Source organism: Nyctereutes procyonoides, unplaced genomic scaffold (assembly GCF_905146905.1).
Source record: "Nyctereutes procyonoides isolate TBG_1078 unplaced genomic scaffold, NYPRO_anot_genome, whole genome shotgun sequence".
In the NCBI taxonomy this organism is placed as follows: domain Eukaryota; kingdom Metazoa; phylum Chordata; class Mammalia; order Carnivora; family Canidae; genus Nyctereutes; species Nyctereutes procyonoides.
This window is the reverse complement of record NW_026575140.1, coordinates 73,427,595-73,455,587: the sequence shown is the minus strand read 5'-3', so window position 1 is coordinate 73,455,587 and position 27,993 is coordinate 73,427,595. Positions and strand designations below refer to the sequence as shown.

Sequence of the window (27,993 nt, the reverse complement as noted above, 5' to 3'; positions counted from 1 at the left end):
TTCTGTTGGGGGGGTCACAAAGGGCCACAGGGAGGTTAGCTTCCTACATGTTGAGTCTTCCACCACTGGCAGATGCACTGCCCATGGGAAGTGTCTTCCCTGCCACCACCTCCACTGCTCCTTTGAGAGCTCAGAGGCCTGGAGCTCAGGGGCCAGATCTCAGGAGGTGTCCCAAGTTCACATATTTGTTCTGCACCAGATAAGGGGTGGTGGTCCCTCGTTTTCCAGAGCTTGCTTCCCCTTTTCCTAAGCCCACAGTATTCCTAGCTCAGCCCCTTCAGGTAAGGAAAGCATGGCCTCTCTAAACACCAAAGGCACCTGGCTTGTTGGCCATGCTGTCCTCCTTTTGGGCCTGTCTCTGGCTCCCATCCTGGACAGGACTACCCCGGTTTCTGATTTCTTAAAAAGGCAGGTCCTGCTGCTCGGGCTTCTGAGGCTTCCCTGAATTGATCCGGAGTTGCCTCTGCCTGGGCATGGTGCTCTCACTCCCTGACCCCGGCAGACTGCTGCCCTCCACTGGCCCGGCCCTCTGCCCGCCCCAGGTCCCCAGGAAGGCGCTGGGGTGGGTCTGCAGGCTTCCACAAAGCCTGTCCTCAGCCACTGTGTGGGCCTGACTTTCTGAAAGCCCAGTGGTCCCCGTGGACGGCTGTCAGCTCAGGAGCCTGTCTCTCTTCCTCCTTCTAAGACCCTGGCCTTCCCTGGGGGCCCTCTCCCTAAGCTCTTCTTCAGCCTACACTGAGTTCCTTGGCAAAGCCAGATGACAGGTCCTCGCTGAACTGGAGGGAGGCCTGGCCCTTCCTGGCCAAGGCTGTCCCCTCTACCAGCCTTTCCCGGATTCTCCGTGCGGGTTCTTCCTGGGGAGGGTGTCCTCAGTGGTGATGAGAAGGGAAGGGGACTTAGCTCCTTACACTGCTGAGAGTTCAGGATGCTGGCCCAAGAGCAAGCAGACACAGAGAAGGCAGCCTCAGCTCATCCCCAGTCATCGCACGGTGACACACTGCCTGGTGACACACTGCCTAGTGATCTGAGAGCCCAAGGGGGCCCTGGGGCAGCAAGGAAGAAGGGCTGTGATGGTCCCACCCACTCCAGGCTCCCCTCCGGGCCCCAGGCACACTGGGATCCCCCACATGGAGAGGGAGTTGGGTGGAAGAGGGGGAAAGGTGCTCAGAGAGATGGAAGTTTTCCAAAGGGAGAGTATTAAGTTGAATTTGGTACAAGGGGCTCCCTGGCGAATGCCCTCACCCTGGTTGGGCCACCTGGGGTGAGATGTGGCCTGGGAGCGTGCCCCAGATCCGCCCCCGTGCACCTGGGGGTCAGGTCCCCTAGTCTCCACTACCATGGAGTGAGATCTGAGCCCAGCGGAGCCCAGGCTGGCGGAGGGGCCACGCAGGGGGACCAGGCACGGCCGACCCGGCCGCACTCAGAGGCGGCTTGTCTCCGGCAGAGTGGGGCGAGATGCAGAACATCACCACGACGCGAGAGCGGGTGGAGCTGCGAGGTATGGAGAAGTTCACCAACTACAGCGTGCAGGTGCTGGCCTACACCCAAGCCGGGGACGGCGTGCGCAGCAGCGTGCTCTACATCCAGACCAAGGAGGACGGTGAGTCCTCTCCGCGGCACCCAGCCCGGCCTCCGCCCACCCGCCAGGCTCCCCCCAGGGCCTGTTGCTGAGCATTGCCCAAGGAGAAGGGTGAGAGCAGGGCACTGTCCTGTATCCTGTCCCTTTGGGTCACTGTAGGTTGGCTCTGAGCACTCGGGGGCCCCGCTTGGGGAGACCACAGCCTCGTAGTGGTGGAGAGATGCTTTGGGACTCCTGCATAAACATATAAGCAAGCGGAACCCATGCCCTCAGCTCTCCCTTCAGCACTAGGTCCCACCCCCACCCCCAAGAGCATCCTTTTTGTGGCATCTGCTCCCCTGCAAGTTTCTGCCTGCTGTCCTCTGGATACAGATGGTTGGGACTGGCAAGGAGCATCACGCCACACATCTCAGGTTGGGGACTTGGCAGTCATCCTCCAGAGGTCCCAGAGAGTGCCAGGCCCTGGACTCTGGTGTGCTGGGGAGGCTCTCAGGGAGAGAATGGGCTCTGCCTCCATTTGGAGTTCTGATCTCAAAGCCCTTCCCCATGGGGCAGAATGAGAGGAAAAGCAGAGATAAGGAGGCAAACATCCAGGGTGGAGTGACAAGTAAGGAGATGGGGCAAGTTGGGAGCTGAGTCAACCCAGCAGAGAAGAGGCTGTGAGAAGAGCCGGACTCCCACCCAGGGCCCAGAGCTGCACACCGCCAGGGGCCTCATTCATACGAACCACCCACCACGTCCAGGAGGTGTGTGACCACACACAGCTCTGGGCTCCTGCTTCCAGCCTCCACTTTCTGCCTCACCCCATCCCAACACCATCACTTAGCTGATTCTTAAACCTTCTGAGGCAGGTGCCCTATTTTTAAGAGTCGGTGCATGTAAAGAGTGGCTGGCACCAGTGGCCAGTAGCAGCAGCCACACCACTGGCATCGCGGCTTCTTCCCCTCACTGTCTCAGTTTTCTCAAAGTTCCCACTGTCTGGGTCCCTCCTGTGCAATTTGGCAGAAGGTGCTGGAGGATTCGAGTCACCCAGAGGAGGGTCTCAGGCTGGGAGTAATGCTAGCGAGTTTCCCCAAGCAGCCTAGCATCTGGGAACAGACCGGTTTAACCCAGCTCCCCCTCCCTAAGCTGGGCCTTTCCCCTAGATCAGCCCCCACCCCGCCTTAAGCTCTGAGCAATTAAATATTTACCAACCTGCCTGCCCTACTTTTCCTGCCATTAATCCCCCCATCAAGATTTCCTGGGACAGCTCTGGGCAGAGCCACCTGCTCGGGTGTGCAAAGCGAGCGGGGACCATCCTTCCAGAGCTTCTGAACCACACACATATCTTCCTAGCCTCTAGATGGGAACCACAGGAGCCCCTCCCCGTCTTTCCTCCTATTCTGATGCAAGATCTGAGCCATAAGCACCTCCATGTGCTTGACAAAGGTGGGGCCCCACAAGGGAACCTGTGGGTGCAAGAGCACCATCCCTCCCCACAAGGAGCTTTCAACTGTTCACTTTAGAGCTGACTCTGGAGCCATCCACAGAGATGTGCGCAGAAAGGGAACGGGGCCCCATGGGGCAGCTCTGCAGAGCGGAGGGGTGCTGGTGGGCACAGCAGAAGGGCATGTCCTAGCCCTGCCCACTATTGGCAAGTCACTTAACCTTTCTGAACCTGTTTCCTCATGATAAAATGGGTACTTTGATGGCTCATCAAGTTGTTATAAGAAGCAAGTTAACTATAAAATCTTTTCCAAAACATGCAGTGGTAGCAAACAGCAGGGGCCTACTAGCTACCAAGGTGCTGGCAATGAAATGACTGCTTCGGATGGTCCCAGGCACACCCCTTAGGGACTCAGTGCCCCCCAAAGGGAGACCCAGGCCAGAAGGAAGCCACTGTCAGATGAGGTCTCATCCAGAACAGTCACATTTGACATGGGTCTCATGTGTGGTCATAAGCACGAACGAGCCTTCCCAGTGGCCCTATGAGGTACATATTATGTCCATTTTAGAGGTGAAAAGAGGAGGCCAAGTGAGTTAAAGCAACTCATGAAGGTCACACAGCTTGTAGGAGGCAAATCAAGGCCTTCTCGCCTCCCTATCTTCTATACTTTCCATCACACTCCTGTAGCAGACAGGAAGCTTTTGACTGTAATGCAACTAAAAAAAAATATTTAACTATTAAGTGTACTTATTATCACACATAACAGGAAGTCCTGAGAAGGGCAGCTCCAGGGTTGCTTAACTCAGTGGGCCCCATCCTTCTGCTCTGCCATCTTCCTCATGTCAGCTATCCCTCCCATGATCTCAAAATGACTGCAGCTTCAGGCATCACACCAGACAGGACAGAGTTCAGAGTGAGAGACGTGGTCTTTCTGTGGGCATGCCTCTCTTGGGAGTGAAAGAAACCTTTCCCAGAAGCCCCCCAACAGATTTATCCTCATTTCCCATTGGCCACACTGGGGCAATATGCCTCTTGCTGCACCAGTCACTGAAAGAGAAATGGAAGCATCATAACTGACAAAGGGTGACAAATCCCCTGTTGTAGGTGATGGGGACAGCTTTCTCTGGGGGATGGAGGGGCACGGGTACCCAAGCAAGAGGGAGGCCCTGTTTGCATGGAACAGGAAGCAACAGTGGCAGATGGGCATGCAGACGACCAGGCGGTGCACCAGAGCTGCCCCCACCCCCACCAGGTTCTCCCATTACAGCTCTTTCTCATCTCACTGGGGAAGCAGACAGGTCCACGCTGTAATTTCAGCTCTGCCATGGGAGCTTGGATGAATAGCTGAAGACACTGTGACTCCCTACCCCTGCCCTCACCCCTGCTCAGGATTTTGCATTTTTCCAAAGGAAAAAATGATCAGGAAATTTAGAGAAAGCCAAAATAAATCAAAAGATAAACTGAAGAGAAATTCAAATAAATTCAAGCTCATTTCTTAAGTCCAAATCCCCCAGTTTTAACTTGGTCTCAGGCTGGCTTGGCTGGACTTGGTTCATGAGCAACAAAGCCTCTTGCCAACACCCCCCCCCCCAGGAATGCCAAATCAGAGTGAAAGCTGAGTTGGATTTTTAAACCATCTTAAAGATATTTATATGAGAAAGAGGCTTGACTGGACCTGTGTTTTAGGAAGGTGACTCTCACAGAAGCATAGAGGACAGATGGCAGGAAAGGGCTGCGGGGGATAAGAACCAGTGTCAGAGAGGCCTGTTAGGACCTGTGGGCATCTAGGCAGAGAAGCAGAAGATGTATGCTAGAGTGGCGGCTGTGAGGATGAAGGGAGGAGTGGGTACAACTCACACACAGCCCACTCTCCTTCTTGCTGAGGACACTAGGAAATCTGCATAAAATATTTTTTAAAACACCTGCTTGAAGGCATCAGAGAGCCAGCAGGAGAGTGCAGAATTACTGGGCCAGCATCCAGGGCAGAGTGGAGACCCAGGAGGTGAGCCTGGCATTTGGAACAGCTCTCCCTGTGGGGGATATTTGCTGAATCTGAAGGCAGTGGATGAGAATCTGAACAGCACTAGAAAGACGTGAATTGGAGTCCAGGGCCTGCTGGGGCGGGTGGGTCTATCTGATGAATCCCCCTCACTTTGAGTCAAAAGCACGAGGGCAGCACATTGGATTAAAAGTGCACCAAAAGTAGACAACTAAGTCCTAGAAGTTAGATTAAGGTAACCCAAGGTTGCTAGCACCCCAGATTGCAGGTACCTGCCAGAAGCAAATGCGAATTCTCCCTTTAGGAAGATTATATCATCTGAGTCCTCAAATTATTTCTACAAACAATTTTGCAAATGATGTGTCTGGCATACAATAAAAAATAATGAGGAACAACGTGAACAAAAGCCAGCAGGGGAAAAAAAAAACACAGAAACAAACCCACAAGGATTCCAAACACAGGTTTTATCAAATATGATTTTTAAATAGTTATTCTTAACAAGATTAAAATGTTAAGGGAATTGGAGACTATTGAATGGAATATCTCGAAATAAAAACTATTAATACCTGAGATTAAGAACTCAGTAGATAGATTTAATGGCAAATTAGATACAGCTGAAGAGATAACTAGTGAACTGGAAGATAGATGAGAAGACCCAAAAGAAGCCCAGAAAGAAAGAAAAAAAAACCTGGAAAATAAAAGAGCAAGTAGCAGACATAGAACTGTGATTTTCAGACTTGACTGTGCATAAAAATCACTTGGGGGTCATGTTAAAATTCAGATTCTGATCTGGTAGGTGTAGGGTGGAATCTGAGATTTTGCATTTCTAACATGCTCCCAGGTGACGCTGCTGCTGACCAGTGGACCGCATTCTGAATATCAAGAACATAGAAGATGTGAGAAGAAGTCTCAAAGAAGAGGAGAAAAAGAATGGCAGAGGATAAAATGCCTGAAAACTTTTCAAAACTGAAGAAAGACATCAATCCCCAAAGCAAGAAGCTCTACAGACTCCACAGGCAATAACTTAAGGAAGTCCATACCTAGGCTCCTCATAATAAAGCTGCTAAACAGGAAACACAAAGAGAAAATTCTTAAAAGCAACCAGAGGGGAAAAGACTAGTTACTTTCACGGGACCAACAGTTAAATCAGCAAATTTGTCAGAAGCAATGGGAAAAAAAAATGAAAGCCAAAAACAATGCAGTTGGTGTAAAGTATGTGAAGAAAGTAGTTATCAACCTATGATTTTATACCAAGCCAAAATATTCTTCAAGATTAAAATGAATAAAGATATTTTCAGACAAACAAGAACTGAGAAAGTTTATCACCAACACATCTACTCTAGAGAAATATCAAAGGGTATTCTTTAGCTAGAAGGAAAATGATCCCAGGTAGGAGCTCGGTGATGAAAGAAGGAAAGAGCAATTAAATGGTGAATATATAGGTAAATCTCCATTAATATTGATTGCATAAAACAATGATGATGGTGATATTATCTTGGGGGAGAATCTAAAATATTCACATGATTAAAATATACAACAATGGCATATAAGTTGGGAGAGGGTAAATGGAAGTTCTAAATCCCTTGCATTGTCTGAGAAAAAAAATACCAATTAATGATGTTAGACTTTGGTAAGCTAAAGATTCACATTGAATAACCCCCAAAAGTAGTGAAAGGCTGTCTAATAACCAACTAATAGAGAGGGGAAAAATAGGGTTTTTTTAAATACTCAATCCAAAAACACAAAAAGGAAATAAAAAGGAAAACAGAAAAGGTGGGACAACCAGAAAGTATTTAGTAACATGGGGTATTTAAACCTGAGTTTAAATATTTAAGTAATTGCATTAATGATAAATTGACTAAATTATTCAATTAAAAGACAAAGACTGTCGGACTAGCTAGCAATGAAACAAAACCCAAACGTGTGCTATTTATAGGAAACACCTAAAACACAAAGGTACAGAAAGGTTCAGTGTGAAAGGATACATAGAAGGTATACCACATAAATCTGAGAGGAAACTGGACCATCATAGGGATGCAGTACACTCTAAGGCAGACAATATCATTAGAGATACAGAAGGACACTGTTACAATAGAAGACCCAACTTAGTAGTCAAATAAAACAGTTCCAAACTTGGTGTGGACCTAATAACATAATCTCAGGACTACAAAAATAGACAAATCCACAATCATGGGAGAGATTTCAACATACCTCTCTCAAGAACTGCTGAGAAAGAAAGTATGCAAATACAGAAGAGATCTGAATGCAACAGTTAGTGCACCTGCCCCAGGGCCCCATCCCCGACCCCACCATGGCCCCCTGCACTCCACAGCTACAGAGACACTAGCAGGGGCAGATGACAGGGCTATGGCTGTGGGGGGAGGGGGAGGGCCCCTGGATGGATAGTGATGACGGATCATTATTTTATGTGACTGGAACTCTTGACCACTTACTAGATTTTTAACAAAAAAAAATTGTAGTAGGTGCTAGAAGCTCAGAGTTGAGACAACGAATGCAAAAAAAAAAAATGATAATCATCACCATTTATTGAGTGTCTTCTATATATCAGGCGTGTGCCAGGTGCTTTTATTTTAATTAGGGCTAACCATCACTATATGTTTTTACATCATATAGGTGGGGAAATGGAGACTCAGGAGGCTAAATGAGTTGAGGAGGTTGCCATCACCATCCTCAGAGGAACGTAAAGCTCCCAGGAGGGAAGACAAATACACAGCAATACAAGGGAGAGACAAAGGGGGGGCTGAAAATAGAAGTTTCCAGGCTCCCAAGCAGCACCCAGGGGACCCAGTGGGACCAGGCAGGTGCAGAGGTGGGAGCAGTAGGACAGAATCCACAGGAACTGGGATCCCCTTAGGATGAATTTCCCAGCCAATTCTCAAGTAGACTTTCCCTCCTGAGAACAGAAAGGGCTTAGCCAGCAGCCCAGGGCCGGTGCCCTGGGCACAAGGCAGGAAACCAGTCACTCACTGGCTGACCACCAGCCCCTGACCCTCCAGAGGAGGCCCACTCTGTCTCTGGAGCCCCCGGCCTTGAGGAGCTCATAGGCCAAAGAGCAAAGTGACCAGTATATTTGTTTGGCCAACATCCATACAAACAAGTCGAGCATTGAGGCAGGAAGCAGGTTAAGGTTGTAAGAATCAAGGTGATTTCCCCATGGGTTCCAATTCTCTTTGAGTATCCTGAGTCCTTGGTTCTGGCCAAATAGTTTTAAAGCTGGTCATTCCCACTGCCTCCATCTCAGAGACTTTGTTACAAGTCCAAAATGATCACCTTCCTCCTCACCTGCTGGAACTTCTCCCTTTAAAGCACAGCTCAAGCATACCTCCTCCAGGAAGCTCTCCCAGATTTGCTCTGCCTCACCTCACCCTGTCATTCTTTCCCAAAGGCTGAGCTCCTTCCTCTTTTTTTTTCTTCCTCTTTTGTTTTAAAATTTTTAAAAAGATTTTATTTATTTATTCATGAGAGACACAGAGAGAGAGAAAGGCAGAGACACGGGCAGAGGGAGAAGCAGGCTTCATGCAGGGAGCCTGATGTGGGACTCGATCACTGGACTCCAGGATCACCCCCTGGGCCGAAGACAGGCACTGGACCACTGAGCAACCCAGGCATCCCTGAGCTCCCTTCTCTAAACTGACCTGGCCTTCTCTCTACTCAGTTCCAGGTCCTCCTGCTGGCATTAAAGCTGTCCCTTCGTCCGCCAGCAGCGTGGTTGTGTCTTGGCTCCCCCCAACCAAACCCAATGGGGTGATCCGCAAGTACACCATCTTCTGCTCCAGCCCAGGGTCTGGCCAGCCGGTAAGTAGGCCCAGGGTTGAATGAGGAGGGAGATAGGAGAAAGGGAAAAGTTCTCATGGGCTTCCAGGCCAAACCAGGGGGCACTTATATCTGTGTTTCTACCTGAATTCATGGATCAGAACGGGGTTGGCCACCCAAGAGTAGCTGAAGCCTTACTGGTGTCCATTTTGGGTCAGTCCTCTGTTCTAGAGGCTGCAAGGTTGTCACAAGTTCTGGAGGCTTCATCAAGTCAGGGGTCACAACCAAGCAGACATGAGAGGAAACCAAGGCCTCCGCTCCTCAGGTCTGGGTGGCCGAGGAAGCTCTGGAGCAGGCCCCAGGGGCCGAGCTGCTCAGAGGGGCCCTACGGAGCGTGAAGAGACCATGAGGGTGGGTGCAGTCTGTGCACCCATGTCCTGCGATGTGCATCCTTCCCTCTGCATTCCCTAATGATCCCCGGCCACTCAGCCACCAAGTTCTGCTGGGTGGCTACTCTGGAGCACACCTGTTCTAGTCTCACGAGCAAGTGAACCTGTCCTCAGGGAGGTGTCCAGTCTAGGGGGAGGCAGACGGGCCCAGAGTATGATCCAGACCATGTGCTCAGGACATCTCGGGTGGGGAGCGAGGCGCGGGAGGAGGCCGGCCTCTCCCTCCACCGGCAGCTGGTGATGGGACGGCAGCCCACGCATCTGCAGATGAGCTCCCGGCAGCCGGGAACGCTGCCCTGAAATTGCTCCGTAATTGTGCCATCTCCTCCTCCGCTCGGCTTTCCTGTGGTCTTTCTGAATAACCGTCTGAGCCGTAGGTGGCCCGGCTCCACGCCAGGGAGGCCAGAGTTCTATTACCGAAGGGGAAGCTCAGAAATGTCTTTTTCAGTGACTTTTTCAGTGTCCTCCCGTCCATCCTCACAGCCCCTATGCAGAAAAGTGAACCTATCAGTAGCGCACGGCTCCGCGAACTTTCACGGCACACTGGGCAAGCAGGCCCAGAGCAGGGAACATTACAACACCCCAGAGGACCTCCTCGTGACCCTTCTGGTCACCACCCTCCCCCTGCCCTGGTGACAACCACCATGACCTCAGATTAGTGTTGCCTCTTTTTGTGTGTTATGTAAGTGAAGTCGTGCCATTTATCTGGCTTCTTTCACTCGATGTTATTTTGAATTTGTGAATTTGATCCATACTGTTGTGTGTGGTTGTAGGTCGTCCACTGTCACTCCTGCGTAGGCTTCCGCTGTGCGTGTATATAGAATTGTTTTACCCAGTTCGTTTCCCATTGATAGGCATTTGAGTAGTTTTCAGTTTGGAGCTGTTACATACGGCGCTGCTGTGCACATCTTCACGTGTGTCTCCCAGTGCACGTGGGCGTGCGTGCCTGTTGAGTGTGTACCCACCCAGGAGAGGAGCTGCTGAGCCATGGGGTCTGCACATGTCCAGTTGAGAATGCGCTGCCGTTGTTGGGTGGTTGTGCCAGTTTTCCAATCAGTGTTTTAGCCATGCTGTCTGTCCCTGTCCCCTGACCCCATGCACACACATGCACACACACACACACACACACATTCTAAGCTCATCACCATTCTGGACGCCCGCTGTGCCTCTTCACAGCTCACACCCCTGCCCCTGCTGACCCTGCCGTGGCATGCTCTTCATCCTCTGTCATACACTGACTGCATCAGATGGCAACTAGCTGTTCACGTCGCTGTCTCCCACACTGGTCCGTGGCACCCGTGAGGACAGGGTTAGCATCTTTTCATCTCTGGGTCCCCAGCTGCCAAGCACTGTGCCTACAACATCATTGTCACTGAATACATGTTTGATGAATGAATTACCAGCAGCCTGGCAAATGTAAACCCTTAGACATTGGGCAGGTTTCCCTTCATGAACTGTTGGGAGAGGGGACTCATTCCAAGAGTGGCTTCAGGGCAGTCAGCTCGCCATCCGACAACAAAGCCTCCTCATTAACTCAGGCTTCAGGAATCCCCAGTCAACCGGCTGGGGCCTTCTCTCCCAGGCCCCAGAACAGAGCTCCCAGGGTCCCCCGCGTTTCTCTTCATATCCTCTCTCCTGGGGAGTGTCCCCAGGGGCCAGTGTCACACAAGAGGCCAGTGTGCTAGTGTGATGAGAACTTCAGCTAAGCCACCTTGTGGGGCAGGGAATGCCTCAGTGAGGGACCCAGGGGCCTGACCACCACATGCACCTGTGTGATGTTATCGCTTTGCACAAATATATTCCAAATTCCAAACACTGCGTTACAAATTCACTTCCGAAAGAGCCCTAGAGGATACATGCATGTGTGTGACACTGCAAAGCTGTGGGTATGAGTGTGAGGTCAGAGGCAACGCACATGAGTCTTAACGTGTGCATACATACTAGAGCGTAGGAACACGCATGTGTGCGATCCTCAGAATAGATGGGAACTGCATCTGGCTTCCAGAAGTGACACCCCAGGGGGCAGCCAGAGCTGCATTTAGTTCCATTAGAAATTTTACCCAACATTTTCTTTTTTTTTTAAATTACCCAACATTTTGGGAACCCTGGGTGGCGCAGTGGTTTAGCACCTGCCTTTGGCCCAGGGCGCGATCCTGGAGACCCGGGATCGAATCCCACGTCGGGCTCCCGGTGCATGGAGCCTGCTTCTCCCTCTGCATGTGTCTCTGTCTGTCTCTCTCTCTCTCTGTGACTATCATAAATAAATAAAAATTTTAAAAAATTAAATAAATAAATAAATAAATTACCCAACATTTTAATGTATTTGTTGTTTTCCTCTGATTATCAAAATAATTGTAGAAAATTCGGCAAATATACAAAGGAATAGAGGGGAAAGCAAAAATTACTGTACTCATTCTGTAAAGGTAAACATTGGCAATGTTTTGGTATATAGCCTTCCAGTTTTTGATCTGTATACATATTATGGGGTTTTTTTTAATAAAATGAAAATGAAATTTTACATAATGTCATATAATCTGTGTTTTTCAAGTAATGTATGTAGGCACTTTCCCACACCACCAAATACTCTTTTCAAACATGTTCGTGAATGCCTGTATATATATAATCCATTTAACCAGTGCCCTCATTCCATATTTAATCTATTTTCCAGCATTCAATATTATAAATAATACTTCATTGAACATTCTAAAAGTCTTTATGCATCTGTTTTATTACTTACTTAGGGTAAATTTCCATAGGAATTTCTGGGGCACAAAAAGTATGGATATTCTTAAGACGTGCATATATGTTTGTAAATTACCCCTCAGAAAGTTAGAACCAAGTTATACCTCCACCAGCATTAAAAGTACATTCTTATTTACTGGGATTAGCTGATGCTAATACAAGGTTTTATACATATTTCATTTTTGCCAGATGGATTTGAAAAAAGCTGTCCTGTTATAGGTATTTTCCTTTATTAGTTAAGTTGATTGTTGTTATATGTTTATTGGCTAGCTTTCTTTTTTTTTTTTTTTCCTTTGGGTAATGGTCAATTCATGTCCTTTATCCACTTTTCATTTGGGTGATTCCTGGTTTTTTGTCTTATTGATTTGTGAGTGCTCTTTACATATAAGGATAATAACTATTTTTAAATCATATTGGTTGCAGGCTTTTAGCCGGTTCACTGCTTGCCTTTTGAAACTATTTTTGATGTGCCATAGGTTTTGTTTTTATAGAATTCAAACTTACAAATCATTTCCATTTATGATTTTTGCCTTCATTCTTATGGTGAGAAAGACAAATATTTTCATAGTTCTCCCTTTTTCTTTTTAACCTTTGATTCACTGGGACTTTATTTGGGAGTATGGTTATGTGTTTTTAAAAATGATTTCAGGAGATTCTTGGGGAGTCCGGGTTAAAAGGAAGACCTCAGGATCTGGATATGATTCTAACACCTTCAGAGGGAAGCCAAACCTTTCCTGCCCTGTGTAGACACAAATGTACACTCAGGTACACACTGACACACAAGTACACTCAACTTTTCTCTACACATGCACGTGCACACCTCAGTCCTCACAGAACAATGAGCCAGGAGAAGAACATGCCCCAGTCTACAAAGGACTCACCCACCCCTTGCCTCATTCGTGGCTCTCTGTAACCACACAGGGTAAGCAGAACTGTGTTGCTTTTAAATTCACAGGATAGAAAGCTGAGGCCCCGGGAACCTTGAGAAAGAAAGTTATATGACCTATGGGACACACACCTAGTAAGAAGGGCAGGCTGGGTGTGGAAGCCACTTATCTCAGACACAGATAGGAACTACGCATACACACACCGTCCCCTGGGTGTTGCTGCCTGAAAAGACTTCCCAACTACCAGGGCTCAGGGTGGCTCTTGCACCTGTCACAGCAGGGACTTCCTGGGTCAAGGCCAAATCTCCATGAGGGAGGCAGGAGGAGCAGTTTGCCAGGAGCTCTGTGTGTTTTGAGGGAATGCCCGTGCCTCTTCCCTAACATTTGCCTGCAGGTGGCCTGGGGCCAGAAAGGAGGTTTTCTCCTGTTGTAAGTCATTGGGCCCCTCAGCCCTCCCATGGGATATAGAAAATGCCCCTCTTTAACACCATCTCTGTCTGTAGGTCTGTCCCTCAGCATGTGCATGAATGCATCTACATGTCCATGTGCACGTGAGTGTGCGTGTGTGTGTGTGTGCACACGCAAGATCCTGTGACTGCAGAGATAACTAATTATTAGCTCCCTCTGGCCTCAGGGCCCCCCATCTGTTCCGGGGGCTCCTCTCCCTCCCTAGACTTCTGCCCTGATTTCAAAGAGGCCCTAGTACTGTCCTCCTTTCCTTTCCCCGCGGCTGACCAAAAAATAAAATAAAATGAAAGTCCGCCCCATCCCGCCTGGACCAGGGAAGGGGCTGACAGGAGGTCTGCAAACTAGCGCTTATCAAAAGCTCCTTCTCAAATTCATTTCAATATCTGAGCCTCTGGTTTCCAAGGCAACATAATCTTTTCATCAAAGCAACTGGTAAAACCACTGGGATCCGATATTGTTTTGTTGGCAACTTGTCAAAACTGTCATTTGGTTAAAAAAAAAATTTATAGATTTATATAACCTACAAATACATACGGTGATCTATACCACTAATAATCATTAATAAAGTGTTGCCCAGTGAAGCTTCCAGAGTTGCCTCTCCCACCCCACCCTCCCCCGGACGGTTTGCTCCCGAAGAAGAAGGAAGGAGTGGTAATTAGCCAGCAGAGCCCGCACAGGCTGAGGAGCGTGTCTACAACCCTAATACGGCAAATGTGATAATTTAGCTTCTTCCCAGAGCCTCCCTTTTGTCAGGGTCTTCCTGGGACCCTCCTTCCTCCGTTCCCCCTTCTCCTGCCTCCCTCCATCACTCACCCAAAACACTCACATTCCCTGGCCTGGAGCCGCATTTGCCAGCGTCTGGATCAGTCAAACAGGTAAACTGAGGCTGGCCCAGCCACACCCCAGGGCCGACCCATGAGCCCCCAGGGCCAGGCCCGGTACAAACTCTGCTCCTAAACCAGAAAGGGCAAATGAGGCAGGATCCTGCCTCCTCTTCCCACCCCATCCCGCCACCCCCCACACTGGGCCACCCACTACGCTGAGCCCAGGTCCCCGAGGAAGGCTGGGGTTACAGGCTGGAGGCCCAGAAGCTGGGGTCTTAGCACTTCTTTGCCTCTCTCCCGCAGGCTCCCAGCGAGTACGAGACGAGTCCAGAGCAGCTCTTCTACCGGATTGCGCACCTGAACCGCGGGCAGCAGTACCTGCTGTGGGTGGCCGCTGTCACCTCTGCTGGCCGGGGCAACAGCAGTGAGAAGGTCACCATTGAGCCTGCAGGCAAGGGTGAGCAGCCAGGGCCGGAGGGACAGAAGCGGCCGGAAGCCCCCTTCTAGAATTCTGCTTCTCCCCAAATAGGGGGTCTCTCTTTCCTCTCTCTCTGTGACCTGGCTGTGGGGAGCCGGCTGGCGCCTGCCTCCTTCCCGCATTCACCAAGACTGGGCCTCTGCTGCCCCCTGACTCCCAGAAAGCCTCACAACAGGCTCCAGGCACCACAGCTCCCCAGGGGCGGACGGCACAGAGCACCCCGGTCCCCCCATTCCAAACTCCACCCGGGGATTGAAAGAAGGGGCATTAGCCTCCTCCCAGCTCACGGCAGAACGTTTGTCCCAAGGCTCAGCTCCTCGGAGGGTGTGGTGGCGGGGTTCACTGCTTCCACGGAGCAGAGAGCCACAGAGGGATCCCCCTCATCTCAAAGCCTGGACCCCTCAGGCAGAGGTGGCGCCACTGGCTGCTGATCCATTCGGGCAGCAGACATTTAGGGAGGGCTCCGGGCTAGATGTGTGCAGGGGTGAACAAGACTGTGTGTGCTCTTAGGGAGCACCCCACCGAATCCCTGGCCCGGGCATAGGGGTATCACAGGGCATATGCACCCCCCCACTTTACAGGGAATGACAGTTCTCAGGCCCCACCCCAATGCCAAAGAGGCAGCCTTGCACAGCTGCTCGTCTGCCCTCTGCGCCACCCCCGGGGCCACCCCTGGGGCCAACCACGGGGCATTTAGCCACAACCAGCCGGGAATTTCAGGTCCTCTACCCTGACTCCCAGCCTCCACTGGAAGGTCCCCTTCTCAGGCCGGCCTCCTCCCACAGCCACCTGACTGTCTGGCCCTGGGGCCCAAGGACCAGGACTTGGATGGGGCGGTGCCTGCCTCGGCCCTGCCACCTTCCTGGGGTGACAAGCTTCCTTTTCTGGGGACACAAGAGGCATCAACCCTCCCCTGCCCCAGGCTCAGAGTCCACGGGCACCCAATGGAGAGCCTGCAGGGGGCCTCCCCGTCCTACCAGCAGGGTTGGTTATTCCATTTTCCAGTTAAGCACTAAGGCAGGGCTGGCATGGCCACCAAACAGTCCCAACGGCAGCGATGGCGCACTAGCCCTTCTGGCTCCGAGGTGGGCTCCTCCTGGGCACCCGCCCCAGCATTTCTAACATCCCCTATCCCTCCTCCAGGGTGCCACCAGCCCCTTCTCCTGGGCTCATCCTTTCTGGAGCCCAGGGGCCTGGAACCTACGATGCCCCCAGGATAGCTGGCACTGGCCCAGAAGCCCAGGAGAGCCTGGCCCCTTCCCTGAGGACATTACATAGGACACATCCCCAGAGTCTGTACTTTCCAGGACACGTCTACACGTCTTCCTCTTCTGTCCTTACGGCAGCCCCATGTGGGTAGCTGGCATCACCCTTGCCTGCCTTGCCTTCCACGGTGCCGCTTGTGCATCCTGGTCCCCTGAGTGCGCCCCCGGGGCTCCTGGGGATGCTCCTCTCCCCACCATGCCTGGGTGTTGTTGCCTCCTCTCTGTCCATCTGCATTCCAGCTCCTGGTGACCTCAGTCACCTTGCTGTGGACTCCCACATCAGCGTCTGTGGCCCAGTCATCTCTCTCATGCTCCAGAACACATATGTCCCACTGCCTTCTAACTGGATGGTTCAGTCGGTTGAGACTCTGACTCTTGATCTCAGCTCAGGTCTTGAGCTCAGGGTCGTGAGTTCAAGCCCCACGTTGGGCTCCATGCTGGGTGTGGAGCCTACTTAAAAAAAAGATTCAAGTCAAAGCTTCCAACTCCAGAAGCCTCTCCAGCCATCCCCTCCACCCCCACTAAACCACCAGAGTTCATTCCTCTCCATTTGCTCCCACGGTTACTTGTACCTACCCCTATCACAGTATTTTTACTCTGTAATGATATTTTTTAAGTATCTGTCCCCCTCTTGGATGATGAGCGCCTTGAGGACAGGGACTAGACCTTGTTCATTTTGTGACTCCTCAGAGCCTCACCTGATGCCTGGCCCATAAAAGGTATTTATTTGATCAATGTTTGTTGAATAAGAGGCTCTCATCTGAAAGTACCTGCACCCACCCCTGCCCCAAGCCCAGGGTGGAGGTCAGGTAGGAGATGGGGGACTTGAATTGTAAACTTGGAGAGCCCCATGAAAGGCAGGCCAGTACAGTTTTGAGGGTAGAAGTGGGGTGGCCTTCATGTTCACTTTCCCTGCAGCCCCAGCAAAGATCATCTCATTTGGAGGCACCGTGACAACCCCCTGGATGAAAGATGTCCGACTGCCTTGCAATTCAGTGGGTGACCCAGCCCCGGCTGTGAAGTGGACCAAGGATAGGTGTGTGCGGGACCCTGGAGGGATGGGGGACCCCAGACATGGGTGTAGTAGAGGAGCCATGAAGAAGAGAAGCGGGTACCCCTCCTTTCAGTTGACCAGAGGCCCTGCTGAGTACATGGCTCCTGCTCTCCCATGCAGGCCTGGCCTCCCAGGCTCCCCTCTGTTGGCTGCCAAGGGAGCTTGAAGAGGCCAGGGTTACTGGATATCCCCAGGAAGCCCTGGGTAAAACCCCAAGAGTCCCAGACCCCCTAGCAAGCCTCCTTCTACCTCCATCCCTGTTTCCCTTTAGTCCTGGTGGAGCCCACAGGAGGAGGGGGTTCTTACCATAATCCATTTCTGCCCCCCAACTCCTGCAGTGAAGACTCGGCCATCCCCGTGTCCATGGACGGGCACCGGCTCATCCATACCAATGGCACACTGCTGCTGCGTGCTGTGAAGGCTGAGGACTCAGGCTACTACACGTGCACGGCCACCAACACTGGGGGCTTCGACACCATCATCGTCAACCTTCTGGTGCAAGGTAAGACCCTGGAAGGCCTCCCAGCCACCTGAGTGACAGACCCTTAGTGGAACAGAGGTGCCATGTGGAGGAGGAGGAGGCGGGAGGGATGGAGAGGACCAGGAGCTGCGGAGGCCCCAGGAAGAGAGCCTGAAAGCCAGGCCCGGGCCCTAGTAGCAGCTGGGATACCCGTGCTCCCACCATCGGTGTTAACCCTTTGTGGTGAGGGCTGGTGGCTTTCTCCCACACAGTTCCCCCGGACCAGCCCCGCCTCACTGTCTCTAAAACCTCCGCTTCGTCCATCACCCTGACCTGGATTCCAGGTGACAATGGGGGCAGCTCCATCCGAGGTGAGAGGGGTCTGGATGAGGAGGGGGAAAGAAGGGAAGAAATTCTGGGCCCAGGAGCAGGGGAAGGGATCTACCCACTCCCACCACTTGTTCCCATGGCAGGCGGGGGGGGGGGGGGGATTGGAGAGGGAGGCAATTGGAACCACAAGGAAGTTACCCAAGTGCCACAGAAAGCCACCAGCGTAGGTGTCCGGGTTTTAGAAGGCCCAAACCAATTCTGCTGGTGAGCTGTGCCAACCTGAAGAAATCTGTGTTCTTCTCTGGGCCTCAGTTTCCAAATCTGTAACAAATGTACTGGATAGTGCTTCTCAACCTTGAATATGCACATGAATCACCAGGGGATCTTAAAGAATGCAGATTCTGATTCTGGAGGTCTGGGGTGGGATATGACAAGTGCCCAAGTGACCTAATCCTGTCAGCACCCGCCCCCCCGTAAGTAGTAGAGTCTAAATACGATCCCTTTTGAGCCTCAAAGCCCTGTATTCTGCTCCCCTCCCCACCTTGGCTGCTAAAGAAAGAGCTTTAAATTCCTTGTGGCTTTTTGGCCAATCTGCATCTGCACCCTCCCCATCACCAAAGGCCCCACTCTGCCCCTACGGGGAGCCCAGCCCCACGCCACCTGTTGGGGTGTCCCAGGCCCTGCCCTGCCCACCCTGAGCCAGGCAAACCTCCCGGGCAGGCTTCGTGCTGCAGTACTCGGTAGACAACAGCGAGGAGTGGAAGGATGTGTTCATCAGCTCAGGCGAGCGGTCCTTCAAGCTGGACAGCCTCAAGTGTGGCACGTGGTACAAGGTGAAGCTGGCAGCCAAGAACAGCGTGGGCTCCGGGCGCATCAGTGAAATCATCGAGGCCAAGACCCATGGGCGGGGTGAGGCCATGCGATGACCCAGCTGGGGAGAGATGGGCCCAGGATATGGGGATGGAAGGTGGTTGGGGTGGGGAAGGAGGGCACAGGGGAGTGGCGGAGAGAGAAGGGAGAGACTCAGCCTAGTTCCCACCACCACGGACAGCAGCCCGGCCCATCGCCCATTGCAGTAGGAGAAACAGGCCCCACCTCTCTGACCCGGTAGCAGATGGTGGCAGCATCTTCCTTCTTCCCATGTCTCTTCCTCCTTTGCTGAGGCCTTCTCTCCATGCCCATCCCTCTTCCCCCTCCTCCTCTGGCCCCTGGGGCATCCCTACTCCCATCTGTGCATCCCTACTCCCCAGGGCATCCCTACTCCCCATCTGTGCCAACCAATGCTCCCCAGAACCCCCGGCTGGCCCCAGTGCAGATGAATGAGCCCTCCTCCTCCTCCTCTCCGTCTCTAACCTCGCTTTCTCCCTGTGGCCCCCCAGAGCCCTCCTTCAGCAAAGACCAGCACCTATTCACCCACATCAACTCCACGCATGCTCGGCTTAACCTGCAGGGCTGGAACAACGGGGGCTGCCCTATCACAGCCATCGTGCTGGAGTACCGGCCCAAGGGCACCTGGGCCTGGCAGGGGCTGCGGGCCAACAGCTCCGGGGAGGTCTTTCTGACCGAGCTGCGGGAGGCCACATGGTATGAGCTGCGCATGCGGGCCTGCAACAGCGCCGGCTGCGGCAACGAGACCGCCCAGTTCGCCACCCTGGACTACGACGGCAGTGAGTGGGGCTGGTGGGAGGGGTGGCACTGGGGCCGCAGCGAGGTGTCCCCGGGGAGCCTGCAGAGGGGTGGACGCATGAAAGAGAGGACATATAAAAAAAATAGGACTGCCACCCAGGAAAAGGCCAGCGACAGGGAGAGGAGTGGGCCTAGGGAGCAGCAGACCAGTAAGGGGGCAGGCGGGTGAGCAAGGGCACCAGTGGCCAATACAGATTGATAAGCAAACCCATCACACTAAGATAGAGGGTCTTTTGAAGGTGCGATCCTGTTCTCCGCTGCTTAGGAGAGATGGAGAGTATGATGTAGGGGGGTAGCTGAGGCCCTGTCCCCTGAGGACCCTCTGCATTTAATATGGTGCGTTAGCCAGGATGGGATAGCCTGGGCTACACACAGATAGACACGGAAAGCTGCAGGGCTTAACCCAGTAAAGATTTGCTTCTTGCTCCCGTCACATCTTGTGAGGCTTGGCTGGCCACCATCTTTTAGCTATGCCGTCTTGAACGTGTAGCCTCCAAGCTCACCAAGAAGAGCGAGGTAGAAAAGGCATCCCAGTTCTTCACTGCCTTGGCCAAGAGGTGATGCTCAGCACTTCTGCTGCCACCCTGTTGTCCAGAACTAGTTATGTGGTTCTAACTGCCGGGAAGTCTGGGAGGTGTGGATGAGCACACGGTATTTGGTAAGCACTAACTGGTGTCTGCTGTATGGGGCACTTCGTACACATGCACACACACTCATGCACTCACATCCACATGCATACACACATGCACAGGTGCACGCATACACTAAGGACACATAGAAGGCTGAATTCATAGAGATCAGTTGCCATAAAGTAAAGTAATGCTCCCTAGGTGTTAAGGAAACAGAATAAAAGTGGTATCAGAGGGGGATAGGCTCAAACAAGAAAGGCTTCATACAGGAGATGGCTCTTATGCAAGGCACTGAAACAGGCACAGATCGGACTTTGCAGGGGGCTATGTCAGCAGAACTTACTGACCCCATGCCGGCACCTAAGGTTAGCAGATCTCGCCCATGGGCGTTGAGACCCAGGGATCCCACTGCTCTGACTTCTCTGTGAATCTCACTTCCCCTCCCCCACTTTACGAGCTGGATGGCAGAATCTAAGCTGGTCAGTTCACCCTTTCGAAATGACCACTGAACTCCAACAGGCAGGAGACTCTCTCTGAGAGACTTTGGGATAATTCTAAAATAAGCCCACGGGGTCATCGGTATCATGATGCAGCGTAAAAACTCCACGACTATTCATCTGTTCCTGACGTACAAGAATTTGGGGAAGTAAAGTGGGAGGATTGGGGCTTTGTGCCAAGAAGTGGAGGTCAGAATGAATCCAAGAGCAGCAAGAGAGGTTCAAAGGTGACCCCACCCAGGGGACTCTGAGCAGACCCTACTCATAAGGGACATCCGACTCCTTTCCTCACCCCATTCAGGTACCATCCCTCCCATCAAGTCTGCTCAAGGTGAGGGAGATGATGTGAAGAAGCTGTTCACCATCGGCTGCCCGGTCATCCTGGCCACCCTGGGGGTGGCACTGCTCTTCATCGTTCGCAAGAAGAGGAAGGAAAAGCGGCTGAAGCGTCTCCGAGGTAGGCGAGTTTCCTACAGGCTTCGAGGGAGGGAGTATTGACCCTCAGCCACACTGGCCACCTTTCATTGGCTTGTGGCATCATCTGGACAAGAGAGAGTGCCTGTGTCCCACTGAAGGGAGGGCTGCTTCTCCAACCTTCTGAATCTTTAGCTCTCAGTGCTTCCTCCTCTGTGCCTGACCCAAGACTTTGTGCCTGACCTAACGAGGGCTGAATTTTAGAGGTACACACTGGTAAAGCAATATTGGTTAAAATATTGAAACATTTCCATGTTATTTGTTTGGTAAATAATTGTTACTCCCTTCTACCCTGGATGCTCCTTCTCTTTCACAGGATCCCTGAGATTCTTCTAGGGACTGGCCACTAAAGCATAGACCTGCAAGTGGTCTCTAGGACCTTGCTCAGTTCTGACTGTGTGGCTTCTATGACATGTCAGATGTTAAATATTTTGAATATCACCCTCTCCCAATCTACGATTCCATAGATTGGCATGAATGGGTCTTCCTTCGCTTGATTTTCCCAGGGACTAGTGCAGTGTCTGGCACCTAGTAGTTGCTTAACAGATGCTCATTCACTCATTTGGAAACCATTTATTGAACATCTATTGTATTGTAGATACTGCCAGACATTGGAGATACAAAGATGAATGAAGAAGGAACAGTCCATCGTCTTATGAAACATAGTCTAGTCCTCATAGAATTCATGGTTTAATGTGAGAAGCCAGAGTACAGTCGTAGCACAGAAGAGGGGATTAGTAACACTACCTAGAGTGTTTAGGAGTTGGTGGATGAATGGTTGGATGATTGGAAGGATGACTGGATGGTTGGATGGAAGGATGATTGGATGAATGGCTAAATGAATGGTTGGATAGATAGGTGGTTGGATGGATAGATAGATGGAGGAGTGGTGGATGGATGGACGGACAGATGGATGATTAGATAGTTAGGTGGATTGATGGTTGAATGGATTAATGGTTGGGCCGATGGGTAGACGGATGGATGCATGCATATTTGAATGGATGGATAATAGATGATTGTATGAAAGATTGGGTAGATGGATGGATAGTTGAATGGCTGGATAGTTGAATGGGTGGATGCTGGATGAGTGACTGGATGGGTGGGGGGAGAAGTGAATAGATTGACAGGTAAATGGATCAATGATGGATGGATGGATGGGTGAGTCAATGGTTGGATACATACATGCAACTAGATTCATTCTGACAGATAATTCTTATAATTCTCATTCTCATCAGAGGTCTAATGCATTAACTAGATCCTTGCTGCCTTTTTTTTTTTTTTGTCAATTCCTAACCTGAGATCCTGATCCTATTCAAGGCCTCTCTGGAGACAAAGCAGGGACCCCCAAATTCGTCCATGACTTTTTAGGGACAGATACCCAAGAGGAAGACATAAAGCCTCTTGGTTGATAGTCATCTGAGGATGCCCATTGACCACTTCTACTGCATCCTCCACTCTCTTCTCTTCCCAGAAGATAACTGAGGATAGACCCTCCACTGGTACCCATTCCCAGCCTGCTATGATGTCTTGTTTAATTAGAGTCAATTCAGGAAACAGATGGAGCACTTTATATACCCTCTCCTCTGGGAAGGACCTCCCTATTAGATAAAAATCTGAGGAAAGAAAAACAGACCTGAGCCAAATCTTGTGTCAGCAGCAGCCAGAGCTTATCCTATGTTAGACTATTTTAGAGGGCCTTTCATGTCTCCTTCTTCCCAGGAGACCAGCCCTGGTCCCAGTCTAGGAAATTCTCCCACCTTGTTCCCTATGCCTCTTCCAGTTTGCATCCCGCTCAGACGCCATTCTCACCCAGTCCCTCTCTCTACTGTTTTGCAGATGCAAAGAGTCTGGCAGAAATGTTGATAAGGTAGGTGTCACATCGCTGTTTCCTCCCTTGCAGAGGACAGGCTTCTAGGACCCCCACTGTCCTGCAACACCCTCTCCCCCAGCCCCTTGTGGCTACTGAGTCACCCGCCTCTGATCCTTCTCCCCACAGTAAGAACAACCGAAGTTTTGACACCCCTGTGAAGGGGCCACCCCAAGGCCCGCGGCTACACATTGACATTCCCAGGGTCCAGCTGCTCATCGAGGACAAGGAGGGCATCAAGCAGCTGGGTGAGTGACAGGTGCCACAAGTTCCCTGTCCTGGTCTTCCTCAGGCCACAGCCGACAAAGGGCAGCCCCCAGCCCTTACAGCAGTGCCCAGGGGTCTAGCAGCAGCCGCATTCACAACTCAGCAACCTCAGAACTCACCAAAGCTTCTCTTGAGGGCTGAGCTTCCTCCTTTGTCTCACTGCAAGAATTATTCTGTCCTTTCTGCATCTCAACATTGAATAAAGACAAAAAAGAAATTTGGGAAGTCCAAAGAGAAGGACTCTTACCCATTGTCCTTCTTCCCCCAGGAGATGACAAAGCCACCATCCCTGTGACGGATGCTGAGTTCAGCCAAGCTGTCAACCCGCAGAGTTTCTGCACTGGTGTCTCCTTGCACCACCCAGCCCTCATCCAGAGCACAGGACCCCTCATCGACATGTCTGACATCCGGCCAGGCACCAGTATGCCTTATCCCCAGGGAGATATACCCCCTCCCTAACAGGGTGTTCTGGGCATAGCATGGGACACAGGTGAAAAAAGATACGGGGTGGAATGGGAGGCTCAGAGCAGCATGGAAGAATGGAGGCAGCAGGACAGGGCGTGACATTCTTCCCCAAGCCAAAGGAAAAGATGGGGTGGGTGCAGAGGACCAGGATGCCACCCACTGCCCCCACACCTCACCACTGTTGCTCTTCTCCTCCGGGGCCAGCTGTGTGGTCAGGAAAGGCAGCATGCCCAGCATCCCCCAGGGAGCTTCTGTGGCTGTCTCTGCCTCCTCCCTTGCTCCCCACTGCCCTTCTGGTAAGTGCCAGCTGCCCGAGGCTGAGTGCCCTCTGGAGGCACTAGCTCTTGCTTCCTCTGGGCAGATCCAGTGTCCAGGAAGAACGTGAAGTCAGCCCACAGCACCCGGAACCGGTACTCAAGCCAGTGGACTCTGACCAAGTGCCAGGCCTCCACACCTGCCCGCACCCTCACCTCTGACTGGCGCACCGTGGGATCCCAGCACGGTGTCACTGTCACTGAGAGTGACAGCTACAGTGCCAGCCTCTCCCAGGACACAGGTGAGCCCAGGGTTCAGCCTGCAGCCGTGCTCTCTCTCCTCCAGCTCCCCCACCAGCCAGCTCCCTCTCCCACGTTCCCAGTCCCACCCACCAGCTCGTGGGGTCCAGGGCACAAGTCACTTTCGCTTCCAGCCGGCCACTGACTTACATGTGGCTGGCACAGAAACACTTGAGCTCGCCAAGCTCTGCTTAGTCAAGGATTTCATTTTGCTGTCCCAAGAGAGGTCAGAGAAAATGGTGCACGTGATGTTTGTTGGAGAAGAAGTGGAGTGTTCCGGGGGTGCGTGCCCATTTTCAAGAATGGAAAACCTTCTGCCCTTGACTTGCCAAAGACCCCCCTTCTGTCACCACGGCCGCCTTCCCAGGGGCAGAGCGGGGTCTGTGGAGATGATTGCCGGGCTCAAGGGTAGGGGAACTGGTCAGGCTGGTCAGAGGAGACCCTCCTCCCCACGACCCCCTCATTTCCTCCTAACTCCGTGTCTCCAGACAAAGGACGGAACAGCATGGTGTCCACCGAGAGCGCCTCTTCCACCTACGAGGAGCTGGCGCGGGCCTATGAGCACGCCAAGCTGGAGGAGCAGCTACAGCACGCCAAGTTCGAGATCACCGAGTGCTTCATCTCGGACAGCTCCTCTGACCAGATGACCACGGGCACCAACGAGAATGCGGACAGCATGACGTCCATGAGCACACCCTCAGAGCCCGGCATTTGTCGCTTCACTGCCTCCCCGCCCAAGCCCCAGGATGCCGACCGAGGCAAGAACGTGGCTGTGCCCATCCCGCACCGGGCCAGCAAGAGTGAGTGCTTGGCCCACCTCCCCCACTGCAGCCCCGGCCTTCGGGCACCTGGGGCCGGCCAGCCCGGCAGGGCTCCTCGGGGGGCAGGCAGCGCAGAGCAAGTACTCGGGAGATCAGGGTCCACATCCTGGCTCAGCCTCTTCACACGTCCAGTCAGCCTCTCTGCCTTCATCTTCTCATTGGTAAAATGCAAATGGCAGCACATACTCTGCGTTGTCGTAGTAAGCACTAGAAAGGCTGTACGTGCCTGACACGTAGCAGGGTCACAGGACGTAGTGGTCATTCCCTTACTCTGCAGCTATGTCAGTAGTGAGGGGCAGCCGTTAGGGGGGTCTGCTGCCCAATGGCCATCGGTCTCAGTGCCAATTCAAAATTGTCCCAGACCCAAAGGAGCAATCCTGGCAGCTCAGCCCCAGGGGTACCAAACCTCATGAGGGCAATGACCTCACCTGACTGGGAACCATGTGACCCCAGGAGCCTGGCCAGAGCATATGCCCTTCAGGGTTGGTGGGGCAGCTGTATGATACCCAGAGGGCGTGTGAGGTTCCATCTGCAGACCCTGGAACCACACCCTGGAACCACACCGTCATGTCACACCATGCAGGGTCTAGTCTGCTGGCTACTGGCCTCGCTAAGTGGCCGTGCTAATCAGGGCACTCAGGGTCATCTAGAGAAGAGCCCAGGGTGACAAAGTACAAGGTCTCTGGAGATCAGCAGCCCTGAATGGCATCCCTGCCCCCCTTCTAGCTGGGTGAATTGGGGCAAATTACTTAATCTCTCTGAAGCTCAGTTTTCTCACTTGCAAAATGTAGGCAGATTTGGGAGGGAGGGTAAGATTTTTTATTTATTCATTCCTGAGAGACACAGAAAGAGGCAGAGACATGGGCAGAGGGAGAAGCAGGCTCCCTGCAGGGAGCCCAATGCAGGACTCAATCCCAGGACCCTGGGATCAGGACCTGAGCCAAATGCAGACACTCAACCACTGAGCCACCCAGGCACTCTTGTAGGCAGGTATTCACCTATCCAGGGGGCTGCAAGGACTAAATGAGATCATGTAAAGAAAGATCCTAACACAGTCAATAGGTTAGAGGCACATTTACAGGCAAGGATGCTCACAGAGCCCAGGGATCAGGACATGGAGATCCTAAAAGCCTGTCATATGGAGGCGGTTTAAGAAATCAGGAACATACCACCTGGAAAAAAGGAGAGGGATGAGGAAATACAGCTGACTTCAGACATCTGGAAGGCTGCTGTGGGAAAGGCAGTGAAGGGTGGCGGGAGCGCTTGCTGTGTGGGTCCTCGGAAGGCTCAACATGGGGCGTGACGAGCATCCCCTCCTCGGGATAAAGAAAACTTTTCTAACGGCCAGAGCTCTTAGGAAGTCATGTTTTCAGAAATGAAAACAACTGTCCACCAGCTGAAGCTGACCAGCCCAAATCGGTCATTCAGCAAGAAGTATCAATTTATTGAACCACTGCCATGTGTGCCCGCCACCGTGTTGAGGCCCTTCCCCTGCTTTATCTCATCCGGTACTCACAGTAACCCTGTAGGGAAATGTGATGCTCTGCAGGCTCAGAGATCTGGTCAAGTAATTGATCTTTTCTGGACTCTTCCCTGCCTAGCTCGTACAGGGACTCCTAGGTCAGATCAGGGAAGAGCTTGGGGAGTCGGGTAGGATGGACAAGCTGGTTCCCAGAGGCCTCTGCCTCCAACGTTTTCTGCTTCTGTGATTCCAGGTGACTACTGTAACCTGCCCCTGTATGCCAAGTCGGAGGCCTTCTTCCGGAAGGCAGATGGCCGTGAGCCCTGTCCCGTGGTCCCACCCCGAGAGGCTTCCATCCGGAACCTGGCTCGAACCTACCACACCCAGGCTCGCCACCTGACCTTGGACCCTGCCAGCAAGCCCTTGGGCCTCCCGCATCCAGGGGCCCCTGCTGCCGCCTCCACAGCCACTTTACCTCAGAGGACTCTGGCCATGCCAGCACCCCCAGCCGGCACGGCCCCCCCGGCTCCCGGCCCGGCCCCTGCCGAGCCCCCTGCCGCCCCCAGTGCTGCCCCTCCGGCCCCCAGCACCGAGCCTCCGCGGGCCGGGGGCCCACACACCAAAATGGGGGGTTCCAGGGACTCGCTTCTCGAGATGAGCACATCGGGGGTGGGGAGGTCTCAGAAGCAGGGGGCGGGGGCCTACTCCAAATCCTATACCCTGGTGTAGGGGGCACCGCGAGAAAAGCAGCCCTACGCTCGGACCCGTCTGCACCTCCGGCCCTCACACACCAACTTGGCTGTTTTCCTGCATTATTTATATTAAACTGACAGACAAAAACCAACCAACGACGAAAAGAAACCGCCCCGCCCCCCCAAGTCATGAACACTTGTACATAGAACTCTTTTGTACAAATGAAACTATTTTCTTCTCCATGAAGCCAGGGCACAAAGAATTTGACAGTACAAATCAACCCCCACCCAACCCCCCCCCCGGCCCCACAAATACGCGTGGAGAGATATATATACATATATAGGGAGATGGGCACACAGCGACAAGCTATATATCTATATATTTCTCTCACCTTATTTTGAGACAGAGGCAGGAAGATTCAGCAACTTTTCCCTCCTACTCACTCACCCTCCCTTCTGTCTAGGTGGTTTTGACAAAGACCAAAATCCCGACTCAGAGACACTGCATGCGATTTTACTGTTCCAAGAAAACCAGGAGTTGCTTCAATTTGCAGATGCTTATGTGTTAATACCTTTTTCTATGAAAAAAAAACCAGCGCCGTGTGCAATAAAGGTTATGTTTCTACATGGTAGCTTTTTTCCCATCTGGCAAGGGCCAGTGGGGAGGGCGGGTGGAAAGGAAAGTCCCCTCTACCTGGCCCCTTTATCTCTCCTGGAGACACTTTGAGAAGTTCCGGCTTTAACTCAGCAGGTTAAACTTTTTTAAAGGCTTTCAATTAGCCAACTGCATCCTTGAGTACCTGTTGTGTTTGCAGACCTGGGCTGGCCTCTCAAGGGGGCCAGC

General features: G+C 52.2%; 1 protein-coding gene across 1 annotated transcript in view; it reads left to right on the top strand.

Annotated features, from left to right (window-relative positions):
* Positions 1-27,736, top strand: part of DSCAML1 (DS cell adhesion molecule like 1) — a 347,857-nt gene extending 320,121 nt beyond the window's left edge. The window contains exons 20-34 of the mRNA XM_055305239.1: positions 1,445-1,600; positions 8,681-8,820; positions 14,452-14,605; positions 16,810-16,927; positions 17,284-17,447; positions 17,678-17,776; positions 18,456-18,644; positions 19,115-19,402; positions 20,849-21,004; positions 22,858-22,888; positions 23,018-23,136; positions 23,424-23,576; positions 23,982-24,176; positions 24,663-24,974; positions 26,711-27,736. Coding sequence (XP_055161214.1) covers positions 1,445-1,600; positions 8,681-8,820; positions 14,452-14,605; positions 16,810-16,927; positions 17,284-17,447; positions 17,678-17,776; positions 18,456-18,644; positions 19,115-19,402; positions 20,849-21,004; positions 22,858-22,888; positions 23,018-23,136; positions 23,424-23,576; positions 23,982-24,176; positions 24,663-24,974; positions 26,711-27,186 — 2,750 coding nt within the window. The 3' untranslated portion in view covers positions 27,187-27,736. The remainder of the gene's footprint in view (positions 1-1,444; positions 1,601-8,680; positions 8,821-14,451; positions 14,606-16,809; positions 16,928-17,283; positions 17,448-17,677; positions 17,777-18,455; positions 18,645-19,114; positions 19,403-20,848; positions 21,005-22,857; positions 22,889-23,017; positions 23,137-23,423; positions 23,577-23,981; positions 24,177-24,662; positions 24,975-26,710) is intronic.
* The last annotated feature ends 257 nt before the right edge of the window (positions 27,737-27,993 follow it).